Raw genomic sequence first — 21,887 nt, 5'->3', positions numbered from 1 at the left:
CTGGGCTACCAGAATCCATGGACCTTGGGCTAGGCCCAGCCTGCTTCACAAGCAGTGAGCCAGAGCATGCTGTTAGTGTGCCCTGCAAACCTGCATGAATCCCCCTGAGCCGATGTCAGGGGGAAGGCTGCTATGGGACACAGCCCTGGATCCTACATCCCATGGGAGCCGTACCTGCACCCTGCTCATGGCTGTGACCCCGCTCCTGTCCACCTGATTAGTAGGCATGCACAGGGCTGGGGCAGTGCAGCAAAGCTGTCTGGCAGAGGGCCCCAGCAGGGAGGGAGGAAGGGCTGCAGGTGCTCCCAGAGCACAGCAGCATCTCAGGCGCCCACAGGATACTGTCTCTTGCTCATTTTACAGGGAGTGAGTCCATAAACACTTGGAACACCGGTGTGCGAAACCCCTCAGCGCTCTGCGATGGAGCAATACACTGAGGCCCCACTGGCCTGTGCTGGAGAGAGCTGGCTGGAAACACTGCAGCAGGCTGACATTTGGGGTCACTGCTCCTTCTGCCATCCAGGGTCCCCCCAGGACACAAAACCATGTGTGCAACAAAAACAAGCTGCAACTGTGTTTGTGAGCCTTCTTGGAGTGGCAGTGAGCAGCAGCCAGCTCATCCCTCTTCACTGGGGTGCTGCCCATGGTGCCGTGCCCACACATACAGACAAGGTCGTCCAGTGGGCAGCTCCAGTGCTGGGCAGAGACAGCACCAGGGAGCAGCAGGAGAAGGGCAGGGGTGACATTTTCAGCAACCCCGGGTCCCACCCAAAGCATCATTTCAAATCAAGGTTCATAGCCTGACAGGGAAAAAACCCAGCCAGTGCCAAGAGCAGTCTCTTCAGCAAACCACAGCTTTATCTTATCTGGAGACCTTGTTCCAGCTAATTTAACCATTAGACTGAGCATGCCTCAGCTGTCAATGCCCTCTGATAAGAATCTGTGGGTGAGGCTCTATCCTGAAGCATCAGGCGCCAGCACTCCCCAATGGCATGGCAACAGCCCTTGGAAAACCTGGGCTGTCTCATGTGTTTGTTTGGGTGGTGTTGTTACGGCCAGGGTTATCCCCTCCCTTGGCAAGAGTGAGCACCCATTCCCCAGCTCCATCTGTGTTTTTTTTTGTGCAAGGTCCTTGCAGACCCCAAGAGTTTCTTGGGCTCCTGGGGCAGGGCTACAAGTCAAGACCTCCTGGGTGTGCCAGAGCTGCCTGCCCAAATATCTCCATCAAGCATCTTGGCCTTTGGTGACTACGGCAGAAACAATTGGAAAAGCCACTGGCATTTTTGCAGGCAGGGCGGTGACATAAGCCAATTTGGGTTTGTTTTGCTAGCACAGCAAGAAAAAACAGCTATTTCCATGTAGCAGACCAGCCCATCTGCCCAGACAGCAGCTCCAGGCTCCCCCTCCTGTCCCCCCCTTACTGGAGTGGGGTAGGGGCTCCCACAGTTCTCACAGCTCCCCAGCACACTTGCACAGAGGGGAGATGATGCACCAGTGAGGGCATGACCCAGGGGCCAGTGGCACCCCCGTCCAGCATTGTCCCAGCACTCTCACAGCTGCGAGTCCTACAAAATCTCCCTCCCTGGCCATATTTCAGCCCGCACTTGTGCAAGTCAAAGGCCCTCTCAGCCAAGACTATTTGTCGTAAAATATGCGCTACACAACCCGCCATGGAACTCTAATTTGACAAGAAAATTATAGGATGGCTTAAAACAAGCCCAGCAGAAGCTGGGGGGAGCTGCCAGGCACATGATCCCATGAAAGGCCCGCGAGCTGCCGGTGCCGCAGCGCAGCAAAGCTGCTCGGTGTGCCCTGCAACAGGGGCTGGCGGGCTCTGCCCCCACTGGCCCTCCAGCACCTCCGGATTTGCACATGGCTAATCCCATTACCAGACAGACAGGAAAACAACAGCACGAAGGCGGCTGTCAGGGCAAATTACACCCTAAGGAAAACCTCTGGGATACATCTTCATAAAGCTGACAGGTGACTGCTGGCTGGGAGTAATTGTGAACAAGATGGCAGTGGGAAAAGCCTTCCAGGAGTGGGGGGCTTGGGGAAGGGGCTTGGAAAGGAGCACTCTGGGGGTTTCTGGCACACCCACCAGCACACTGCCATTGGTGCTGGAAAGCCCCAAATGGTTTAAGCCTGTGAAATACGCTCGCTGCCACGCCAAAATCTGTGCTCAGTGCCCTTGGGGACACAGTGCAGAATCATCCTGCCGCGGGCATGGGCAATCACATGTCAGCTTCCAGCTGAAACTGTAAAAACACTTCCAGGCCAGTTCAGGCAGCTGGCTGCCCCTGCAGCCCCATGTCAGGTCAGCTCTCACCCTCAGAGCCAGGGCGTGAATTATCATCACGCAGTTAATGTTACACTGCACGAGCAATAACAAACAAACAAACACAGAGCCACACGCCAGCTCCCGGCTCAGTGCAGATGGAGCACGCAGGGCTGCCCACGTGGGGACACAGCATGGACACGGCTGGGACTTCCATCCATGGAACAAAAGGGTGTGGTAGCCCTCGTCCGCCTTTCCAACCCTGCCAAGACATGGAAAATCTCCTCCAATTTCATCCAGGCTCTCCTGATTACAGTCTGGCCAAAGTCTCCGCTACCATCTGCGCTTTTCTGCAAGCTTTCCATTAGCGGCAGCCCCAGGAAACCTCCTGGCTAAATCCTGCTGGGGAGGATTTGGTACAGTTTCCTGGCGTGGCCTGGCTGTTTCTGTTGTGGCTATCAAATGGAGCCGGGATTGTCAAGGAAGCAAAATCTGCTGCTTTGGAAAGCTGCCCAGTGCCCAGGTGGCATTGCCTCTGCCTGCCAGGGAGAGGCACATGGGTGCTGGGGGTTGGCAGGGACTGTGGACACTACTCAGAGGCTACTCACAGGGGATCTGTGCCAGGGATCACCTCCCCAGCCTCCCTGGCAGCACCGGTTGCCCTGGGCTGGGTCCAGGCTGTTGACGCCACACCTTTTATTCCTGGTTAAAAATTCACTGGAGGTGAGGCAAAGGGATGCAGAAGTGTTTGCTCTCTCTGTGAGCACACTGCTCAGCGTGGTCATGCCATGGCAGTGGAGCAGGAAGGTGAAAAGGATATGACTACTGTGCTCTGACATACCCAGGCACGACAGAGGGCCAGGACAGAGCAGGAGAGAGAAGAGCAGGAGAGGAGGAGAAGTCACAGGTTTGCACAGCCATTATCAGCCTGCACACCTCCATCCCATCAGCATAGGTATTCCTCCCCCAGCAGTCTGCCCCAGGGCACTCGAGGTGCCCCTTGAGCTCCCCGGGATGGTTCCCAGCTGCTCACCCTACCTGAAAACCTAAAAGCTGGTGCAGAGCTCAGCCTGCAGCCTGGGGTGTTCCCTCGTTGATGCCCCCAGGCAGGAACCAGCTGGGGAGCCAGCACCATCCTCACCAGTGTCACAGCCAGAGCCTGCACCAGCAGCTCTCCCTGCGTGACAGCCCAGGGCACTGCCCGGGCAGGGGGGTTTACAGCCCAAATCCTCCTCTGCTTGGTTTTGTGCCATTCCTTCTTCTTCATCCCTGCCTGCTCTCCTGCACCCTCTCCAGTATTTACACCCAGTTCTTTAACCTCCTACTGGGACCAAGCCAAAGCTCGGCCAAGCCAGGAAGAGCCCCTCTGCTGACTTCAGGGAGTATCTGAGCCGGCTCTTGGCCCTTGTGGAAACAAGCTGTGCTTACTGGGTCACTTTTAATATCCCATCTTAAATCACATCTTCCAGCACTTCATCCCTTTTGGCTCCTGTTTATTGACTTCCCAGCAAATGCTTTAAATCTGTCTGGTTTCACTGCCTGGCTGTGCTGCTCTGGCCCCCAGCATATCAGAGCTGTCCTGTCCTGCCATCTCTCTGCATTTCAGGACCCCTCCACACGTGATGGTTGCATCTCCCTCCCCTGCATGGACTGGCTCAGATGTACCCAGGGCTGCCCTCATCATTCCTACCCCTACCAAGTCCTTTCCTGGTGTTTTCCATGTGTGTAACCCACTGTGCCTCTCTGGGACCAGCCTTTGTACACTCTCCATCCCTTTTCTGGGTCACAAAGAACAGCAGCCCTGTTTCTGATGGCACAGGCACCCTCAGCCTTCTCTTGAGAAGCACCACTAGGTGACAATCCTGCTCCTCCCACAGCCTGGGGACACCCAGGCTGGCACCCATCACCCAGACTGCCCTCAGAATAGTTTGACCAGCTGGTGAGTTCTCTACTGAGCTTTGCTGGCTCCCAAGAAACCTGGGAGCCAGCAAGTGAAGTGGCCCAGGACAAATTCACAGGGCTTGGGGGATTTCCAAGCAAAGCTGCATCTACTTTGTTCTCTATTTTCATCTGTACCCTGGAGAGTATGCCTGTAATCACCAGAGCCCTCTGACTTTTTTACCCCACTAGCAAGTCCAAGCTGAAAAAAAAAAAAATATTTGACATCCCTGAGGGGAAGGATGTTTACCAAGCCTCAAGAGAAGGAGCACTTTCAGCTCACATAGGCCTCCCAAAAATAAATACAAAAATGCACCAAGGATTAGAGGCCAGAGCTGCCTGAGCACAGTGCCCCTCTGCTGTGCCTGTGCCCTGGTCCCCACACTGACCCATCAGCACAGGGCCAGCTCCAGCCCCTCAGCACATACAGATAATCCCAGATAGGACCCCAAAGCCCTCCTACAGCCTTCAGGTTCCTGCTCTTAACACCCACCCTGTGGGTATCTGCTGTACCTGAGGGACACTTTCTGTCACGAGGGATGCCCAGTCCCTCCACCTCCCTGCGGGTGGGTGAACACTGCCCACCCAGAGCCTGAGCAGCCAGGTTGTGCCCTTTGGCGTAGCAGGATGCTGTGATATTTGCAGGCTTCCCAGCACTCCCCTGAGCAGCAGAGCCGAATTTTGTCTATTTTTAATTTCATTGCATTCCTTCAGTAAAACTCTCATGGGGAGAAGAACATGTAAGGAGGAAAAACAAAAAAAAAAAAAAAGAAAGAGAAAGGAGTTGAGGGGAAAGCCAACCCCAAATCAAAACAAAATCCTGTGTTTGTTACTGCCTGGGAGCAGGCAGCAGCTGGGATGCTGTACCTGCCCTGCCCCTTATCCCTTCACACCCAGAACTAGCCCAGGAACAGCAGGGCATGCCCTCCCATCCCTGCCGCCCCTTCCCTGTCTCAACACCACTGGCTTAACTGGTCCCAGCAGCCCTGCATCAGCTCCTGCCATCCCCCCAGCCATACTCTGGGTCGCAGGTGAGGTCCCAGGTGTGCTTGGCTCCCTGCTGCAGTGAGCATCCCACTGAAGGCTCCCATCGAGGGGGCAGGGACAGTGCCCCTGGTGGGATCCTGTTGGGATTGCTGGGCACACAGCATGGAGCCAGATAGGTGCTGAGAAGGAACATGAGCCTGTGCAGTCCATCAGGGAAGCTCCCTGCTGCAAGGGATCGCCACAGGCTGGCAAAGATATTAAGCTCATTAATTAATGATAGGAAATAAGAGTTGCAAGGAGATATGGATTCATGTCAAGGGCTTTGCTGGCAGCTGTACTGGGCCCTGAGTGAGTGATGGGAACTCCCCACTTCAGCACTGCTGCTGCTACGTGGGGCAAACTTGGCAAATTTTGGCTGTGAGGGCCCAGCTGCGGGTCAGGGGAGGAGCCGGCAGAGCGACACTGCTCTGATTTACACCGCAGCCTTGTCCCTAAAGCATCCCAGGGGTCAAGTCTCTATAGAAACCCCACCAAAACACGAACACACAGAGCCCAATTCCCGACCCAGAAACTGCGCTGCCGAGCCCTCTGTGCCTGGGAAAAGGCTCCACGCCGCTGGGATCACTGCCAGGACGGAAACAGCACTGCTCCGCCGGCTGCCTGAGCCCGGGAATGCCGCTGCGGCCGCAGCCTCCCTGCTGCCGCTGCTCTGCAGTTGTGCCCGCTGCATTTCCCAGCCGTGCCCGGGCCAGGAGCAAGGCCAGGGGCTGTGGCTGGCAACCAAGCCCGTTCTCCTGCACGGCAATGGAGCAGCTCCAAGGATCCAACACGTGGCGGGGGCCACCCGGTCTCTGTTTTCCCCAGCAGACGGGGCCAGTGGGAGGCCGAGGTCCCAGGGGGGCACGGCCAGCAGGCAGCCCAACGGGGTTCTTGCAAGAACGTGACAGAAGGGACGAGCCGGAGCAGCAGTTCCCAGAACCGGTGTTTGCCTTGGCAGCCCCAGGCTCCGTGCCTCACTCTCCAGACGCCCAGCTCCTCGGGGGAATCGCTGCATGTCTAAAACCAGGGCTGGCAGCGGGGTGGCATCTGGCTGGGGACAGGGCAGCTCACAAGGGCTGGGGGGTGGCCAATGCCCCCACAATGCATTCCTGCCCCACTGCTGCCAGGCTGAGCTTTCCTAATGGCAGCCCCACTCAGGCACTGTGCCTGCTCAGCAAGCTCAGGCTGGGGGGAACAATGTCACCTGCTCTATAACTTCTGTCCATTAGTTTTCCACTTCCCAAAGTTGGCAAGGACCCCATCCCACCCCATCCCATCTACATGGCCAGCACAGCTTCCTACAAGCCTGTTGTGCTCACAGCACAGGGAACAGCTCCTCAGGAGGAGCTCAGGCCTGGGCAGCTCAGGCTCAGCTGGAACGGTTCAGTCTGGCCTCAGGAGGAGCCAGCTGGGCTAGGACCATAGCAGCCGGGTCCTGGGACCAAAAGGATGCTGTGTGGTGTGCACAGCTTCCCCCACCTCCACCTGGAGCTGAGCTGCACAACACATCTCTCAAAACCTTTATTGTCAGCAATAACAAAAGTCAGCCCTGCGGCAGCACAGGGGGCCCAAAGAGAGTGGGGTGCTGGCACCCAGGGCTCGCTGGGGTCCCCTGCACCAGCCCCCTCCCTGTTCTCCTGGGCAGCAGCAGGGCTGGGTGTGCACGGGGGGACGGGTGAGACGGGGGGCACGTGTCATTCTCCAAAGCAAGGAGCACATTTACAACTGCTTATAAATAAACAACAACGAGAAACCTCCAGCTCTGGGAAGCAGGGGGAAGTCCTGCTGCCCAGGCCACCAGCCCAATGCGCTCTGTCCTCCAAAGGTGGGGAGAGGAGAGAGAGCCCCCTCCACCAGGGCTGCAGCTGCCAAGTGCCCCCTGGCACAGGCTCTGCCTCCAGGGGGATCATGCTGGGGGGGCACCAGCCTAAACCAGGTGCCTGGGTGCACCTACAGGGATTCAAGGATAGGGGGGTAGGGAGGTGCCAGACCTAACGGTGGACAGAGCCAGCTGTGGGACGCAGGGAGAGTGAGAGCCAGGGCATGGAGCCTGGGAAGGGCCAGGAGAAGGGCAGTGCTGCCAGGTGTCACACATCTCCCGCCACTGGTGAGGAAGAGGACTGGGCACCCTGACCCCAGCCCCAAGCACTGAGGGACAGCATGGAGCACCCTCCCACAGTGGGACTCCTGCCACCACCTTCCTCCCATCCTCAGCCCTTCGGGTGCCACCCACCATCCCCTGCACCCAGGGACATCCCCACACCTGCCCTGCTGCCTCCCACGCTCGGGGGGCTGGTGGAAGGGGTGGGGAGGGCAGAGCGCATTGGGAACCACCAGAGATACCTTCTACCTTTGCCTTTAAACACCAAAGCTTATATTAGAGACTATGATATATAACCCAGGGGCAGGGCTGTCCTGCCCGGAGTAGACAGCAGAGAGGGTGCAGCTCCGTGGCCAGCCTGGTGAGGGTCTGCTCCAGCTGGGAGCAGGAGGTTAGTACAGGAGGGGCACAGAGCGTGCGGGCAGGCGGGCGGGGACGCTGTCTAGGGCTGGTTCTTCGCCTCAGGGTCTTTGTCGTAGATGTAGCTTCCCACAGCTCCGGTGTTGACACCTGCATGGGGCAAGAAACAGGAGGGTGAGGACACAGACAGGAAGGTGGCGTGCTCCAGGGAGATGTCCCCTCTGGGTGGTGGCGTGAGCACCAAGAGTGGCAGCCCACGCAGGGCCCGTGTCCCTGGACTGGGTCCCTACCCCGTGTGCCCCAGGCACTCACCCTTTGGCCCGAAGAGGATCCCGTAGCAGGGCTTGTGGCAGTACGGCTGTCCATCGTGCTGTGCAGGGCAGAGAGAGAAACCTGTCACCTGGGCTGGGGGCCAGGGAAAATCCAGCCCCCAGGACATGTACACGTGGCTGGACACCTCTCTCGCTCTGCTTGTCCCCTGCAGACACCCCAGCACCCCCAGCACTTCCCCGGGCTGAGGGGCTGGTCCTCCCAGCTCTGCCCTCTTGCAAAGGCTGTGGGGGCCCATGGGGATGGCTTGGGACATCTCAGCTATGCCCCACTGGCATCCCCAAGTGTGCAGGCCAGGCTTCTAAGGCTGGGACACCCTTACCTCAGCGTGGCCCCCCGGGGTCAGCGTCTTGCTGCAGCGCTCACAGCGTAGGCAGGGACGGTGCCAGTCCTTCCCCAGTGAAGTCACCTTCTCAGCTGGAGTGGGACAAGGAGGGAGGATCACACCAGCCCCCTGCACCATGCTGAGGGGAGCATTCCCCATGGGGGTATCACAAAATCCCAACAGAGCACTCAGGATCTCCAGCCTTCTACATCCCTCCCACCCCTCTGGTGCCTCGCAGGTGACAGAGGATGGCTGAGGACAGCCATTACCACGTGGGAGGTGACAATGCAGATAAAGCCCTGCACCCAGGAGTATATCCACGAGGAGCCATCCCTGAAAGCCCTTCAGGCACATTCCTCCGTACCCACAACCCCCTCCCTGATCCAAAGCCCACTCCCAGCCCCATTCATGCCCCTGCACACCCCATGGGGCCATGCCACCCTGAGGCCAGCACCCACTGCCCACTCACCACCTTACCAAAGTACACTCTCTTGCCACAGCGTGGGCACATGTTGGGCTCCCCGGTGAAGGTGGTGACACTGGAGGCTGGAAGAAAAGAGGACATGTGGATGGGAAGTGGGGGGACATCTCTGCCAGGACACACCTGAGTGGGGTGGACCCCGCGCCCCACACCATCACCAAATGTGGTGGCTCTGGACTGGCTGCCCAGCAGGGCAAAGGGCCAGGCTGCCTGTCCTGCCCGGCCCCTCACCTTTGCTGGGTCCTTTGGGAGGTGCAGCATTCACCTTCCTCTCCTCCACCTTCACCGGGTGCTCGATGGGTCCCGGAGCAGTCTGCCCCTCGATCTGCGGCTTGTCATAGATGTACGAGCCGGCACCGCCAATGTTCACCCCTGCAGAGGGGCACAGAGGGGCTGTGGGGGCCTGGGAGCACTCGAGGTCTCCATCATCCCCCCAGCCCCCTGTCCCACCTCCCACAGCCCCGCTGAGCCAAGGGCCACTGCTGCATTTCAGCCCTGGCTTGCTTTCTCCTGACCCAGGCTTTCTCCAGCCACATCTGGGATAGGAGAGTGACTCCACCTTCTGTCGGAATGGGAATTTGTTTTTTTAAATATTAAAATGTAAAAAAAAGGGCAGCTGTCAGAATAGATTCCTTCCTCCCTCCCTCCCTCCAGCAGCTCTTCTCTCCCTCTGCACAAGCAGACAGCAGGCCTGGGACTGCAATTTGCTGGCTTGATGCTCAGCCCATGCTAGCCTGGCTTCTGCGATGTTGTTGAGGCCACAATTGGGGATGAGGGGACGTGGCCCCTCCTGCAGCCCTGAGCAGGCAGTGGTGGGGCACAGACATACCTTTGGGGCCAAACAGTGTGGCGTAACAGGGCTTGTGGCAGAAGGGCTTCCCATCGTGCTGGGGAGAGAGGGCAGTGTTAGGATGCTGAGTGGTGACCACAGTTCGCTCAGGAGCACTTCCATCCTCTGGTGTTCAGAGACCACCACGGCCATGCATACACCCTAAAATGCTCCCAGCTGTGGGTCTGCAGCACCAGCCTAACCCCACCTGAGCACTCAGGGGTTTTGCCTGCATCAACCACTCGGGCTGTTCTGCACATTGTGCCCTAGGCTTGGAGCACCAGCACCCCATGGCAGCTCAGCCAAGAGGCACCTCCACATCCCAGCCCAGCCATGTGGCACCAGACCCACCAAGGCATCACCTCACTCCCTCAGCATCCCGTACACAGCCAGGCCATTCTTGGGTGCTCAGAGCACCGTGGGAGCCCTGAGCTTTGCCTTTCCCTCGCCTTGGCCCAAGATCAGAGGCCCCACATGGGTGCTGGTCCCAGCCCAGCTGCTATCGACCCCACTATCGTCTGGGGTGATTATCACAGGAAAGCATGAGGCAGGCGATAAACCCCGGAACTCCCCACAGACATTTCTCATGGGCCAGCTGGAACCGAGTCCAAGAAAAAAGAAAGAGTGTTTGTGGCTGGAGCAGGGGGCCAGCAGGGCTGCCACACACACTGCCCTGGGTAGAAAACCCACTGCGAGCCCGTTCTCAGGCAGGATCCCACCTCATTGCTTGCTTGGTTCCACTCAGCATCTCAGCCCTGCTCCTGCCCTCCATCCCTCTGCTGCAAGGCAAGGCCTCCTTGCTCACAAAGGGCAGGGTGGCAGCTGAGCAGCGGTGCCATGCCAAAGGCAAGGGCTGGGACAGCCAGAGGTAAGGCCAGGGGAGTGAGAAGGCTGTGGTCTGACCAAAGGCAGCTGCAAAATACTGCAAGGCATAAATATGAGTGTGCTCACAGCATTGCCACGCCAGAGGGGAGGGTAAACATTTAACTGGTCTCCCCGCGACACCTTTCCAATCTAGCCTCCTCAAAGGAAGGGAGAAAAAGCAGGAAAGGGCCAAATCTGCTGTCAGCACAGTCAGTGGGGCTTGGCTGCCATCCCCTATGGGAACAGAATCCAACCTTATATGGAGAAGCAGCAAATCTTCTGGACTTAACCGGGCCTGAAGCACAGATCCACCCGCGCAGCCCTGTCCCTGCCGGCAGGACAGGCCCCGCTTCCCCACCAGCTGGAGGCAACCAGCACAGCTGTCCCTGCTGCTCCCCGGCTGTGCCACCCGCTAAAGCCAAGCTAAGGAGCTGGTGACACTGTGGAATGACAGGTGCTGCCCAAACCCAGGGCACCGGGTGTCATGCTGGGACACTGCACAGCAAAAACACAGTTGCTCCCAAGTCTGAGCAGCTGCCACCACCAGCAGGGTGCCTTCACACTCCCAAGTGCCGGGTAGTGGCAGTGGCATCACACTCCAGCACAAGCCCCAGGGCACAGAGAGCACCAGTGGTGAGCTCTCATCGCCTTGGCAACCCAGGCATTCCCCATTCTTGCTGTTTTTAACCACAGGTCAGTGCAGGCTCTCAGCACACACACGCCTCCAAAGCCTGTGCAATGCCCAAACAAGTCTGCCCAGTGCATGCCAAGCCCCACCACAGCCGCCCGGGAGCCCAGGGTGACAGAGGAGGGACACGTGGTGCCAGCACCACTCTGTGGCTTGCCCAGGGCTGTGCACAAGAGCACCCTGAGTTGTAGCAGCAGCGTTTGAAGCCACAGTGTATGTTCCTGGGCTTGCATGCCGCGGGGACAGCGCCTCCACATGGCATCAGATATCTGCCCCAGCCCTGTTCCTAGGATTCCCATCCCACCAGGCCCCCCGAATGCCAGCACAGCTCCCACCCTGCCCGCCCTGGCAGCTCTTACCTCAGCATGCCCACCCGGGGTCAGGGTCTTGTTGCAGCGCTCACACTTCAGGCAGAACTTGTGCCAGTCCTTGCCCAGGGAGGACACCTTCTCGGCTACAGGGGACACGAGAGAGGGGTGAGCCACTGCCCAGCACCTGCTGAAGCCCCCGGGGAAGCCAGGCTGTGGCAACCACGGGGGGAACTCACTCAAGGGGGGCTGCTCACACTGCACACATCAGCCACGCTGCAGGAAACAGGGACCACTCTGCTGCTGCCCCCAGGGTCCCTGCAGCCCTGTGGGACGTGGGCACAAACCCCCCAGTCTCTGCCCCCCCCGTAGCACTGCACCAGCTATTAAGGAGATTAACCCTATCCCAGCTGAAAGCAGGACACCGCCCAGCTGCCATCCCACAGCTGCCTTTTCCCACACGCCAGTCCAGCAACGGTAGCATTTTCTTTCCCACTCCCCGTGTCTATTTTTACCCGCCACGTTACCCGGAATGACTTCACTCCCATTCAAATATTTGGCGTTTCCATGCCCACCCCGCCCGTTCAGTCACACTCCCCCCACGCACACCCAGCCTCTCCCCGGGGAGCCTCAGCTGCAGCTCCAGAGATGCTCCCGGCGCTGCTCCCAGGAGGACGGGATGACAGACAGCCTCCACTGTCACCCAGGATGGACATTTGACCCTGGAAAACATCTGTCCCTTGGGCGTGCGGGTGCTCCTTAACCCCAGCCCGGGAGCAGGCACGACGTGCAGATGGGCGCATGGCCACAAACATGTCCCAGCATGACACTCGCTGCCGGCACTGGAAACAGTATCAGAGCATCAGTGGGCAAATTCGGGGAAGGCAAATGCTTTGAGACTGGTTATGTGAGTACAAATACAATCCTTCCGTCTGGCACGGAGATGCAGGTCTCCAGGAGCACCCTGGGAGGCAGCACAGGCTGCCACTGCTCGCCTTGCATCCCCAGCCTTGCACCATCCCTTCTCCCTCCCAGCTCCTGGGCGGCCCAAGGCTGCCTTGTGCCTCCCACGGATTCCTGCTGGCCCTCCCTCTGCCCTGCACATGTGCAGAGACAGCTGGAAAACGCTGTGAGCCCGTTAAAGCCACCGTAAAACTAAATCAGGAGAGCCAAATAAAATATTTAACAAGCAAATAAAAGCGTAACCAGAGCCGGCCCCACTCCACGAGAAGACCTCCTCCGCGATGTCGGGTTTCCCCCTGAGGACCTCAGCAAATGTCACCTGTTTGCATCCACTCCAGATGGGGGTCAAGAGCTCCCCAAAGGGCAGGTCCTGGCTTCCAGAGCCACCCTCCTCCCAAGGCAAACAGCTGCATCCGGGGCATGCCACAAGGCCAAGATAAGCCGAAACAATGCCATCACCACCCAAAAATTCAATCCCGGTGCAAAGCAGGATGGCCGGTGGCGGGAGGGGCAGCGTGAAGGGGCAGAGCCAGAGCCATTGCACCAGGGTGCACAGGAGACTCCTGAGAGTATCCCCAAGCAAGCACGTGGGAGAGGGACTGCGGGGACTCGCATCAGTCGGAAGAAACTCCAAATCCACCTCCCGGTGATTCACAAGCTGTTTAACCAAACCCAGGCAGGAGCAGACAGCAGGGTGAAAAGGGATGCCCCACCACAGCCAGGGGTCTGTGCCTGCCTGCCCAAAGCTGCCAGGGCAAATCCCTGCTGGCTCCAAGCGCAGGGGCTCAGGGGAGCTCATGCCTCCCCAGCCCCTCACAAAAGGCAGCACACAAGGAAGGCGCCAGGGCCAGAACTGCGCTCCTTTTCCTCTGCAGCCCTCATCTGTCTCTGAGAGCAGAGAATCAGCCACAGGGTAAACAGCCCCCAGGCCCTCCAGACCCCAGGGATTCCCCAAAAGCAAGGGGAATACGGAGATCCCAGCACCCCACTGCCCTGGGAGCATCGCAGGAGCCCTGCATCCTCCCAGCCCCCCCGGCAGGAACGGGTGCCTCCCCGGGGTGACCAGGGAGGGAAACGGAGCGTGATGGGCTGAAAGCCGAGCCAGGGGCTCGGGGCCAAAGAACCACTCGGCTTTGTCACAGTGGATGCACAGCCAGGCCGGGCTGTGCTCCGGCTGCGTCACCCCCGGCTCCCCCCGCTGCCCCGACCCAGCGCCGTCATGGCCACGGGTACAAAGCAAGGAGGAAGCTACTGGCGGATGTTTTCCAGAGGCCATTGCAATCATAGCTGGCCACAGCCCCCACCAGCTCCTTCCTGCTCCCGCGATACGCGACGCTCCCCCCATGGCCCCCCCCCCCCCCCCCGCCATTATATTCCAGCAGATGGAAATCCTTGCTCCTCCCTGACGGATGCACCCCTCTGCCAATGCATCCCTCGGCCATGCAGAGCAAGAGGGATGTCACTGGCACCCACAGTGCGTGGCAGGGGATGGGGCAGGAGGCGGGAGGCGGCCGGGCGCACCCGGAGCACAGGGACAGCCCGGGAACCACGGGGGCTGCCCCGTGCCTCCAGATGGAAATGCCGCGCAGGCGCTGGTCAGGCATCCTCTGGCTGCAAACAAGGATTCCCGGGGGATGCATCCGGGACCGGCACAGCCGGGATGGCTTTCCAGAAGGCATTGTTTGCAGCGAGCAAAGGAAGCAGCTTGGAGCCACCCCAGCCCATTTCCAGGGCAGCAGCCTGTGGCCACACCATCCCATAAATCACTGCGGAGGGAAAGAACCAGCGCTCAGATTTCCTGTCACTCGGCCACAGCTGCTCCGCTATTGCATCAGCCCCAGAGGAAAAGTCTCTGGCCGCATCCTCCTGCTGCTGGGGGGGAGCCCCGCTCCTCACCCCAGCAACCCCAGGGGTCACCCCAGCACCGGCACTGCAAGAGCAGCCTGGGGCAGAGCAGTGCCGGGGCTGTGTCCAGCTCTGTGCAGGGAGCATGGGATGGCACCGGCTCGAGGGCAGACACGTCACTGCACCCTGCCTCTGCCACCAGATACGATGCCCCCTCCTCTCCGCATCACACCGAGTGCACGCACACCCTGCTCTGGTCCCTGAATCCCACGCTTAGACACTCAGCCCTCAAGCCAGCCGGATTTAAACCAGCTGTGCAGCACCCCCTGGAAGGGCAGAGTTAAGGGTACTTGACTGCAGGAATTTGGCCTCTGGCACACGTGCGTGGCTCAAGGGTTTGCCAGCCCTGTGCTACCCACACTGCCGTGGGCGGGCACTGCGTGCCCATGGATAATAAACCTCTCCCCAGGGGAAACACCCCCAAGGAAAGGTGGAGCACAGCCAGGTCCGCGTCTGGCTGCAGGACGTAGCTGTGAAGTGGGTTTGCTCTGTGCAGGGGGTGCAGCTCACACTGCCGAGGGACGCCACCAGAGCTGGCAAAAACCAGAGGCCAGGAGCAGGCAAGCAGCCGCGGGGCTGTCAAGACAGACTGATCCCATGGCTCCACAGCAGCCCCACCCCAGAGACAACGCGGCTCAGCCCTTAATTACCGCCGTGCCCAGACAAAGCAGCTGGGTCAGGCCAGAGGTGGGCGCATCCTCTCAGGACGGGAAGAGAGCATCCCTCCTCCCAGTTTCTGTGCCGCCGGCCGCGCCGAGCCTGCTCCAGTCCCTCGCACAGGTATTTCCACAGCCTGACGTCAGTGCTGCTCCCAGGCGGAGGCTAATTCAGCAAAAGGAATTGTAGCTGCAGCTGCGTCTCTGCAAAGGGCTGCGCTGTGCCCCGTCCATCCTACCAGAGCCCTGGGAGGGCACGGGGAAGGGCTGACAAGCCCAGTCTGGCAGTAAGGGTGCCAAATCCCCACAGGGGTCCAGCGACAGGCATCCCTGGCAGAGAGGGATGCTGTCAGACTGTAGATGCGTTTCGAAGCAGTTGCAGACACAAAGGAATGAAGAGAGAAAAGTGCAGGGAAACGAGCCTGGTAAATGGCTGGAAACAAAGCCAAGAGCCGTGAGCCAGCAGCCTCATCCCCTTCCCAGTTCCTCAAAAATGGCCAAGAGATGGAAAAGGTGGAAGGACAGGTTGAAGATTTCCTGCCATGCCCTGCCGGGCCATATCCCAGCCATGCTGCCCTGCCAAGGGTCTGTGCTGCCTTCCTGTGCCCCTCACCCCATCCCCACCCCTGCCCTCCTCAGGCACAGCCAGGCAGCTCCTCTCCCCCATCCCACAGCCGGTGCTGACGGTTACACCGCACCCTGATTTGTGGCCAAACATATATATTTAGCTTCCCTGCAGCAAGGCAAGGCAGCCCTCCAGGCCTTGGGCTCCCTCCAAGTGTGCAACAAAGCCAGCTCAGTACAGCCTTGCTGCAGAGCAAGGGGGGAACAAGGAATATCCCAGGCAGGGGCTCCCACTTCCAGCCAAGGGGAGGGACAAGGTCTTCCCTGGGATCCAAGCCCCCGCATAGCCGAGCCACTCGGGTGCAAGCAAAGGTTGTTTGATTTCCAGCCACAGCCCCAGTGCACAGCATGGCTCCCATCCACCCTGCTGCTCCCTGCCTCTCCTCTGACAGAGCCTCACCTCCTGCAGGCACTTCCCTGGCCAGGAGCCTCCAATCTCCCACTCCAGTTTGCAGGGCCAGCAAGTCCCTCACCATTTTCCACAGGGCTTCATCAAGCAGCATCTGCATGGGATGCGTTTGAGGTTGGGCAGCTTGACAGTGTCTGCTGGGAGAGGATCAGCAGGGTTTCCAGCCAGCCACTGGGTTCAGCCAGGGCTGAGCCCAAGGAATCAGCTGCTTTCCAGCTGCATAGCAGCCCCACATGTGAGGCAAGGCAGGCAGGACCCCGACGGAGGCAGGAGATGCAGCCCACACTGCCGAGGGGCACCACCAGAAAATCAGAGTCCAGCCTGCAGCCCTCCCCTCACTCGCCACACAGCCAGGAGCAGAGTGGCCAGTGAGAGCCGGGCACGGGCAGGCCCACACACAAACCATTCCTGGGTAGTTGCTGGTTCAGAGCACAGTGCTCCTTCTGCACACTGAGATGTCATCTCTGGCAGGCAGTGCCGGGAGAGTAAGACAGTTTCCTGGCCCGTTTCAGCAAGAGCAGGATTCTGGGACATGCTGGAGCAACTAAGCCTGTCAAAGTGCGCCTCCTTCCCCATGGCTCCTTACCTCCCCACCCTGCTGGGCCCCCGCAGCTCCAAGCAGGGTTTGGCCCAAGGCCGTGGGCAACACAGTGTGAACAGAGATGGCAGTGGGAGAGGATGCTCAGCATCTCCCTTGGGGCCGCAGCACTGGTGCTCCCCATGGCCAAGTGCACAGCAGGATGGTGGGACAGCTCTCCCCATCCTCATGCCAGGACCCATCTCCCACCATCACCTCTCTGGCAGCTTCAGGGCCCTTGGCAGGAGCAATGGGCACCACCATCCCACCACAACCAGAAGTGGCACCACGGCTCATGCTCCAGGCTCTGTATTTGATTGCAACGCTGCGGTGACAGATTTTCCATTACTTTTTGCTTGGGCGTTCCTGCTCTGCCTTTCCTTGCCTTTTCTTTCCAGTCCCATCACCTCACCTTTCCCCATCCCTGTGCTCCTGCCAGGGATAGGGAGGGAGGATGGGAACAGGAGGATCTGTGTCTGCCTAGAAGCTGGGACACGGGTGCAGGACTCTACAATCCAGACACGCAACTGAGTCACCCAGGACCAGCCCTGGGTTTGCAGGGAGCTGCCTGCCAGCTCCAAGCCTCCAGCACCCAGAGCCCCGGGAGCAGCACCGCTCCCCACAGCTGGCAGTGACGGCACCACGCTGCCGCGAGCCCCAGCAAAGCCCAGTACACAAGAGCAAGGGGACCCAGCCCTCACACCACCCTGTTCCACACTCCCACAGATCATTTCCTGTAGCCCGTGCTATTTTCCTGAGGGAGAAACTAATGCTAATCAGCCTGTTCTTCAGCTTCCCACAGAGGTATCCCTCCCCCCGGCAGGGCCCTGCATGGGGAGCAGGGAAGTGGAGCATCCGTAGTTACCATTCTGCAAGGTCCACTCACACTCCGAGACCTGGGGGCAAGCAGTTCCCAAGGAGCCCAGCCCGCTCCGAGCTGGGAAGCCAGGGCTGTGCCGACACGGACATGCCGACGCTGCACTGGCTGCACTTGGAGAGCCACTCCTTTGTTAGGGACAGCTGTGATGGAAATCAAGCCCTCCTGCCTCTCCTGCCTCTCCTGCCCCACCGTCTCCCTGCCTGGAGCCAAGGACAGCGGTTACTTATTAATTGCACAGTGGCTTCTGCAGCTTGAATTTCGCCGGGCTGACCCGCCGGGGCCGTGCGCTGCAGGGAGAGCACCCCACACCTGGCTGCACCCCGTGTCCTGCTGCGCTCCAGCCTGACCGTGGGGTCAGGCATCTGCTGCAGGCCCCTTGCAGCACACGGGGCTTGGGCCCTCCTTGCTTCCCAGATGGATGTGTCCATGTCCTCAGTCCATTCCTCCTCTGGAATTCCACCAGCAAACCAACCCTGGAGAGCACCTTTAAGGCTGGAGAGCTACTGAGTGACTCCCACCTGCTTTTAGCATGCACCTTTCCAAACAAATAGAGCAGCAGCCTCCCACCAGCCTTCACACTCCCCAGCACGTGCAGCGAGCTCCCCAAATGCCGTCTGCAGCCGGACCCCGCTGCACGTGTGCTTGCTGCATCCCTGGAGCCTGTGCCTGCCTCGTGCTTGGGATGGGAAAACAGGAAACCCCCTGCTGCCGCAATCGCCTGCTCTTCTGGGAAGAAAGGACGGGAGGCAGAAAGGCTTGGCCAGGGCTCCCGGTGACCCTGCAAAACTCATTTAAGGCTCAGCAGTGCAAAAGGGAGCTGGGGAAGTGTGTGGCTGTTTGGCTGCAGGAGACTCTGGTCCCTCCAGAGCCTCCTGCCAGAAGTGATAACCCAAACCCAAGCCCAAGGCCAGCCCATTGCCACCTGCCAGCACGGGATGGGAGCTGGCCCCGCAGCTGCCAGCAGTGCTGCTCCTCCAGTTAAACATTCACTTCATCCAGCCAACCTCCCAAAGCAGGGAAGTTAGCCCCAACCGTTTGTGGAAACAATGTCATAGACCTCAACCTCCTTTAAAAAAAAAAGTGGACAAAAAGCCAAAAAACTATTTTTATATTTCCCAGTGCTTTTTAAAGGAAAAAAGCTCATTCTGTAGCTCAGGAAACGCCCACATCCTCCTGACTGCGCAGGGAGGAGCCCACTGGATTTTTCCAGGGAGCATGAAGCAACAGGCATGCTGGAAATGAGTTTTCCATCGGTACCCGGGAGCGCCGGCGCTGGGCAGCCGCTCCGGCACTGCGCGGGGCCGGGAACAGGACCCGGCGGCATTTCTCACACATAACCCACGGCTGCAATCCCAGGCATCCGAGCAGCCCGAGCTGCCAGCGTTCATTCAGCACAGGCAGGGAGGCTCCCGAACAAGCGGGGCTTTATGAATCACCTCCCCGCTAAGCTTCGGGCCAGCCGAGGAATTCAGGAGCGACACCAAACCCCGGACGCGGTGCTCCCATTGCCTTCTCACCACACCACGCGGCCTATCGGGAGGAAAGCCCGGGATCCGCATCCCGGAAAGACGGCTCAGAGTTTGCATGTAGCTTTTATGCATTGAATAAACGGACTCAGGTTTATTCTTCCAGAGCCTGGGCGGTTCCTCAGGGAAAAGCTCAAGGCATCAACAGCGACATGCTCCAGCCTATCTCAGCTCTAAGCACAGAGAAGCTTGCTCCCGTTACAACTCACCTCCCCCCCACCCCCGAGGTTTCTCTCAGGGGCAGCATTCCCTGCGGGAAGGTGTGGGATGGGGGCTGGCACTCCCCCGCTGCCAGGCACCTGCCTCCCCCTGCCTGTAGGGCAGGGTGTCCCCACACGGGGCAGGAACGGGGAGCCACGGAGGAACAGAGACCGGGACAGGGACCACTGCACCTACAGAAACCCTCCTGGGGAGAGAGCTGGCACGCAGCTGGGCACGGGGTACAGCCCTGCTCCCCCCAGACCACATCCACGAGTCCCCCAGCAGATGGGGAGAGAAAAAGAGCACAGACACTCCTGTGGGCTGGCACTTCTCCTCCTGGCACAGGCTGGCCTCCTCCTCCGGCAAGGCAGGGGTCCCTGAACCCAGCCCCAACCCCCCCACGCAGGGCAGGCTCATCCCTGGAGCGAGAGGAGCAACTCTGACCCCGGGTCAGTGCCCAGCTGGCTGGGCAGGCACTATTTTCTGCTTAAAAAGGAAAAGATTCACACAAAGAAAGACATCCAAGGGGCCAAGCCCTTCCCACCCACACACAAATAGGTTTATTTAAAGGAGGAAGACAGCAAATTCCTATTTCCCTGTGTTTACTTGGAGATGGCCGGAAAAGAATGAAAGCACCAATGCCTCCAATGCTCAAACATCATCAGGACCCTTTGGTATTTCTCCACCAAACAAACACACTGAGGCAACAGGGGCTGGACCCTGGAGCAGCGTGGGGAGATGGGCAGGGAGGGGTGTAGGGAGGCAGTGCCAGGCCAGCTGGACCCCGTGGTCAGCAGATCCCCGGAGGCAGCTCGGGCTGGAGTTCTGGATCCATTCCCAGAGCCACCCTGAGTCCACAGAGCAGTTCCAAGGGTGCTCACCCAGGGGCTCAGGGCACTGCCGGGGAGGCTCCCGGCTGGGCACTGCCCCGCAGGGGGAAGCGGGCTGGGGCAGCTCCTCGGGGAGCTTCAGAGAGGCACCAAGTCCAAGGATCAGCCCCTGCTTCCACCTCCACTCACCCCCGGCTCTCTACGAGGCGCTCAGCCCGTGCTGCCTGACAGGAGACACGCCAGCCCCGGTTCCCAGAGATCCTGACCAGCCACAACCCCAAGCAACGCCCTCGGAGACCTGCAGGGACTCGCTGCTGCCCTAACCCAGCCCAGGCGGGCTGAGATGGACCTCCGAGCCCCGGAGCTGCCTTTGAAAAAGTCCCGTGGAAACCCCAAACCCTTCATTAGCTCGCCCAGCTGGGAACAGCCTGCTGAGGGCTGGCTGCGAGGCCAGACGGGGAGGGGTGAATGGCACACCTGGGGCCAGGTTTGCAGGGAATCAAAGAAACCGGCTGGAAGAAGGTTTTGTTTGCACCTGCCACTGCCAACTTCCCTGCCCCAGGAGATCCCCCGAATCATGGGAGACCCCTGCCCAGTACCGGCCCTGTCGGGTGGGCCGCGTTCCCCTGACCCGAGCCAGCAGGTACCTGGGGACAGGAGCCACCCCACTCTCAGCACCCCAGGCTGAGGGCATACCCCAACCAGGGCTCCTCACCGCCTGCTTCCCCTCCTCAGCCCGGGATCACCCACACCCTCTGTGTCCCCTGTCCCAGGGCCAGCTGGCAGCAGTCCCCAGCACAGCCCGGGGATGCGGGGCAGGGCAGAGGGGTCGCGGCCACTCCGGGGGGCCCCGGGGGAGAAGGAGCTGCTGCCGGACAGATCTCGGGGCGAGCCCCGCGGGGAGCTGCGGCGGAGCGGGGACCGGAGGGACACATCCCGGTGGGGGAAAGAGAAGACGAGGCGGGGGCTCAGGGAAGGGGAGGGCAGGGATGAGCGCAGCTCTGGGCTGGGGGACCGGTTTGAGGTCCCGGGGATGCATCTCGGCGCGGGGAAGGGAATGCGGGGCCGGGCCCCGGGGATGCGCTCACCGAAGTACACGGTCTTGTCGCACTTGGGGCACTTGGATGCCATGGCGGGAGAGCGGAGCCGAGCCGAGCCGTGCTGTGCTGTGCCGAGCCGTGCTGTGATGTGCCGCGCCGTGCGCCCCGCTCCGCCCGGCCCCCGCCTACCGCGCCCGGGGGGAGCCGGGGCGGGGCTGCCCGCCCAGCGTCGGCCGGGCTCGGTACGGCCCGGCTCGAGCCCAGCGCAGCAGGTGCCCGGTCCCGGCCGTGGAGAGAACTCCCCCTGCCCTGTCTCCCACCCCCAAAGATTGAAGTCGGGACGCGAGTGCTCCCGATTCCCTTGCCTGGGAAAAAACCTCCATAATAAACAGGTTGTAGTTGAGCGACGCGACTTGTGGGTTTTTACCGGCCCCAAAGGCACTGGTCTGGAGCCCCTCCGACTGAGTCCGGCCAGCAGCCGCCCCTGGGACATGAGTGGGGGGTGGCGGTCCCGGGCCAGCCGCCCCAGAGGGGCACGGGCATCTCCCACCCCCCGCGGGACCGGGCAGCCCGTCCCCGCCCCACCCAGCTCGCTGCCCGGCTCCAGCGCCGGCATCCCCCGGCTCCCGGCGCCATTCCGCTCCGTTGCCATGGAAACTCATCTCAAAAACCCCTCCGGCTCAAAGGGATGCTCAGGGAGCCGTGAAGCCACGGCGAGGATACTCAAGGAGCCACGATGCCATGGCGA

The 21,887-nt window shown here is 60.2% G+C and overlaps 1 protein-coding gene across 1 annotated transcript; it reads right to left on the bottom strand.

The window, feature by feature from the left end:
• Nucleotides 1-6,748: 6,748 nt before the first annotated feature.
• CRIP2 (cysteine rich protein 2) lies at nt 6,749-21,368 on the bottom strand. The gene is made up of 8 exons (XM_032118133.1): nt 21,188-21,368; nt 11,580-11,674; nt 9,669-9,726; nt 9,071-9,211; nt 8,836-8,904; nt 8,356-8,450; nt 8,016-8,073; nt 6,749-7,853 (listed from the first exon to the last, which is right to left on the bottom strand). Exons 1-8 carry the CDS (start codon nt 21,228-21,230, stop codon nt 7,786-7,788), a joined length of 627 nt encoding a protein of 208 aa, XP_031974024.1. The 5' UTR covers nt 21,231-21,368; the 3' UTR covers nt 6,749-7,785.
• Between the last annotated feature and the right edge of the window lie 519 nt (nt 21,369-21,887).

The sequence above is a fragment of the Corvus moneduloides genome, chromosome 9, assembly GCF_009650955.1.
Source record: "Corvus moneduloides isolate bCorMon1 chromosome 9, bCorMon1.pri, whole genome shotgun sequence".
Taxonomy (NCBI): Eukaryota; Metazoa; Chordata; class Aves; order Passeriformes; family Corvidae; genus Corvus; species Corvus moneduloides.
The sequence above is the reverse complement of the archived record's forward strand: the minus strand, read 5'-3'. Positions and strand labels throughout refer to the sequence as shown.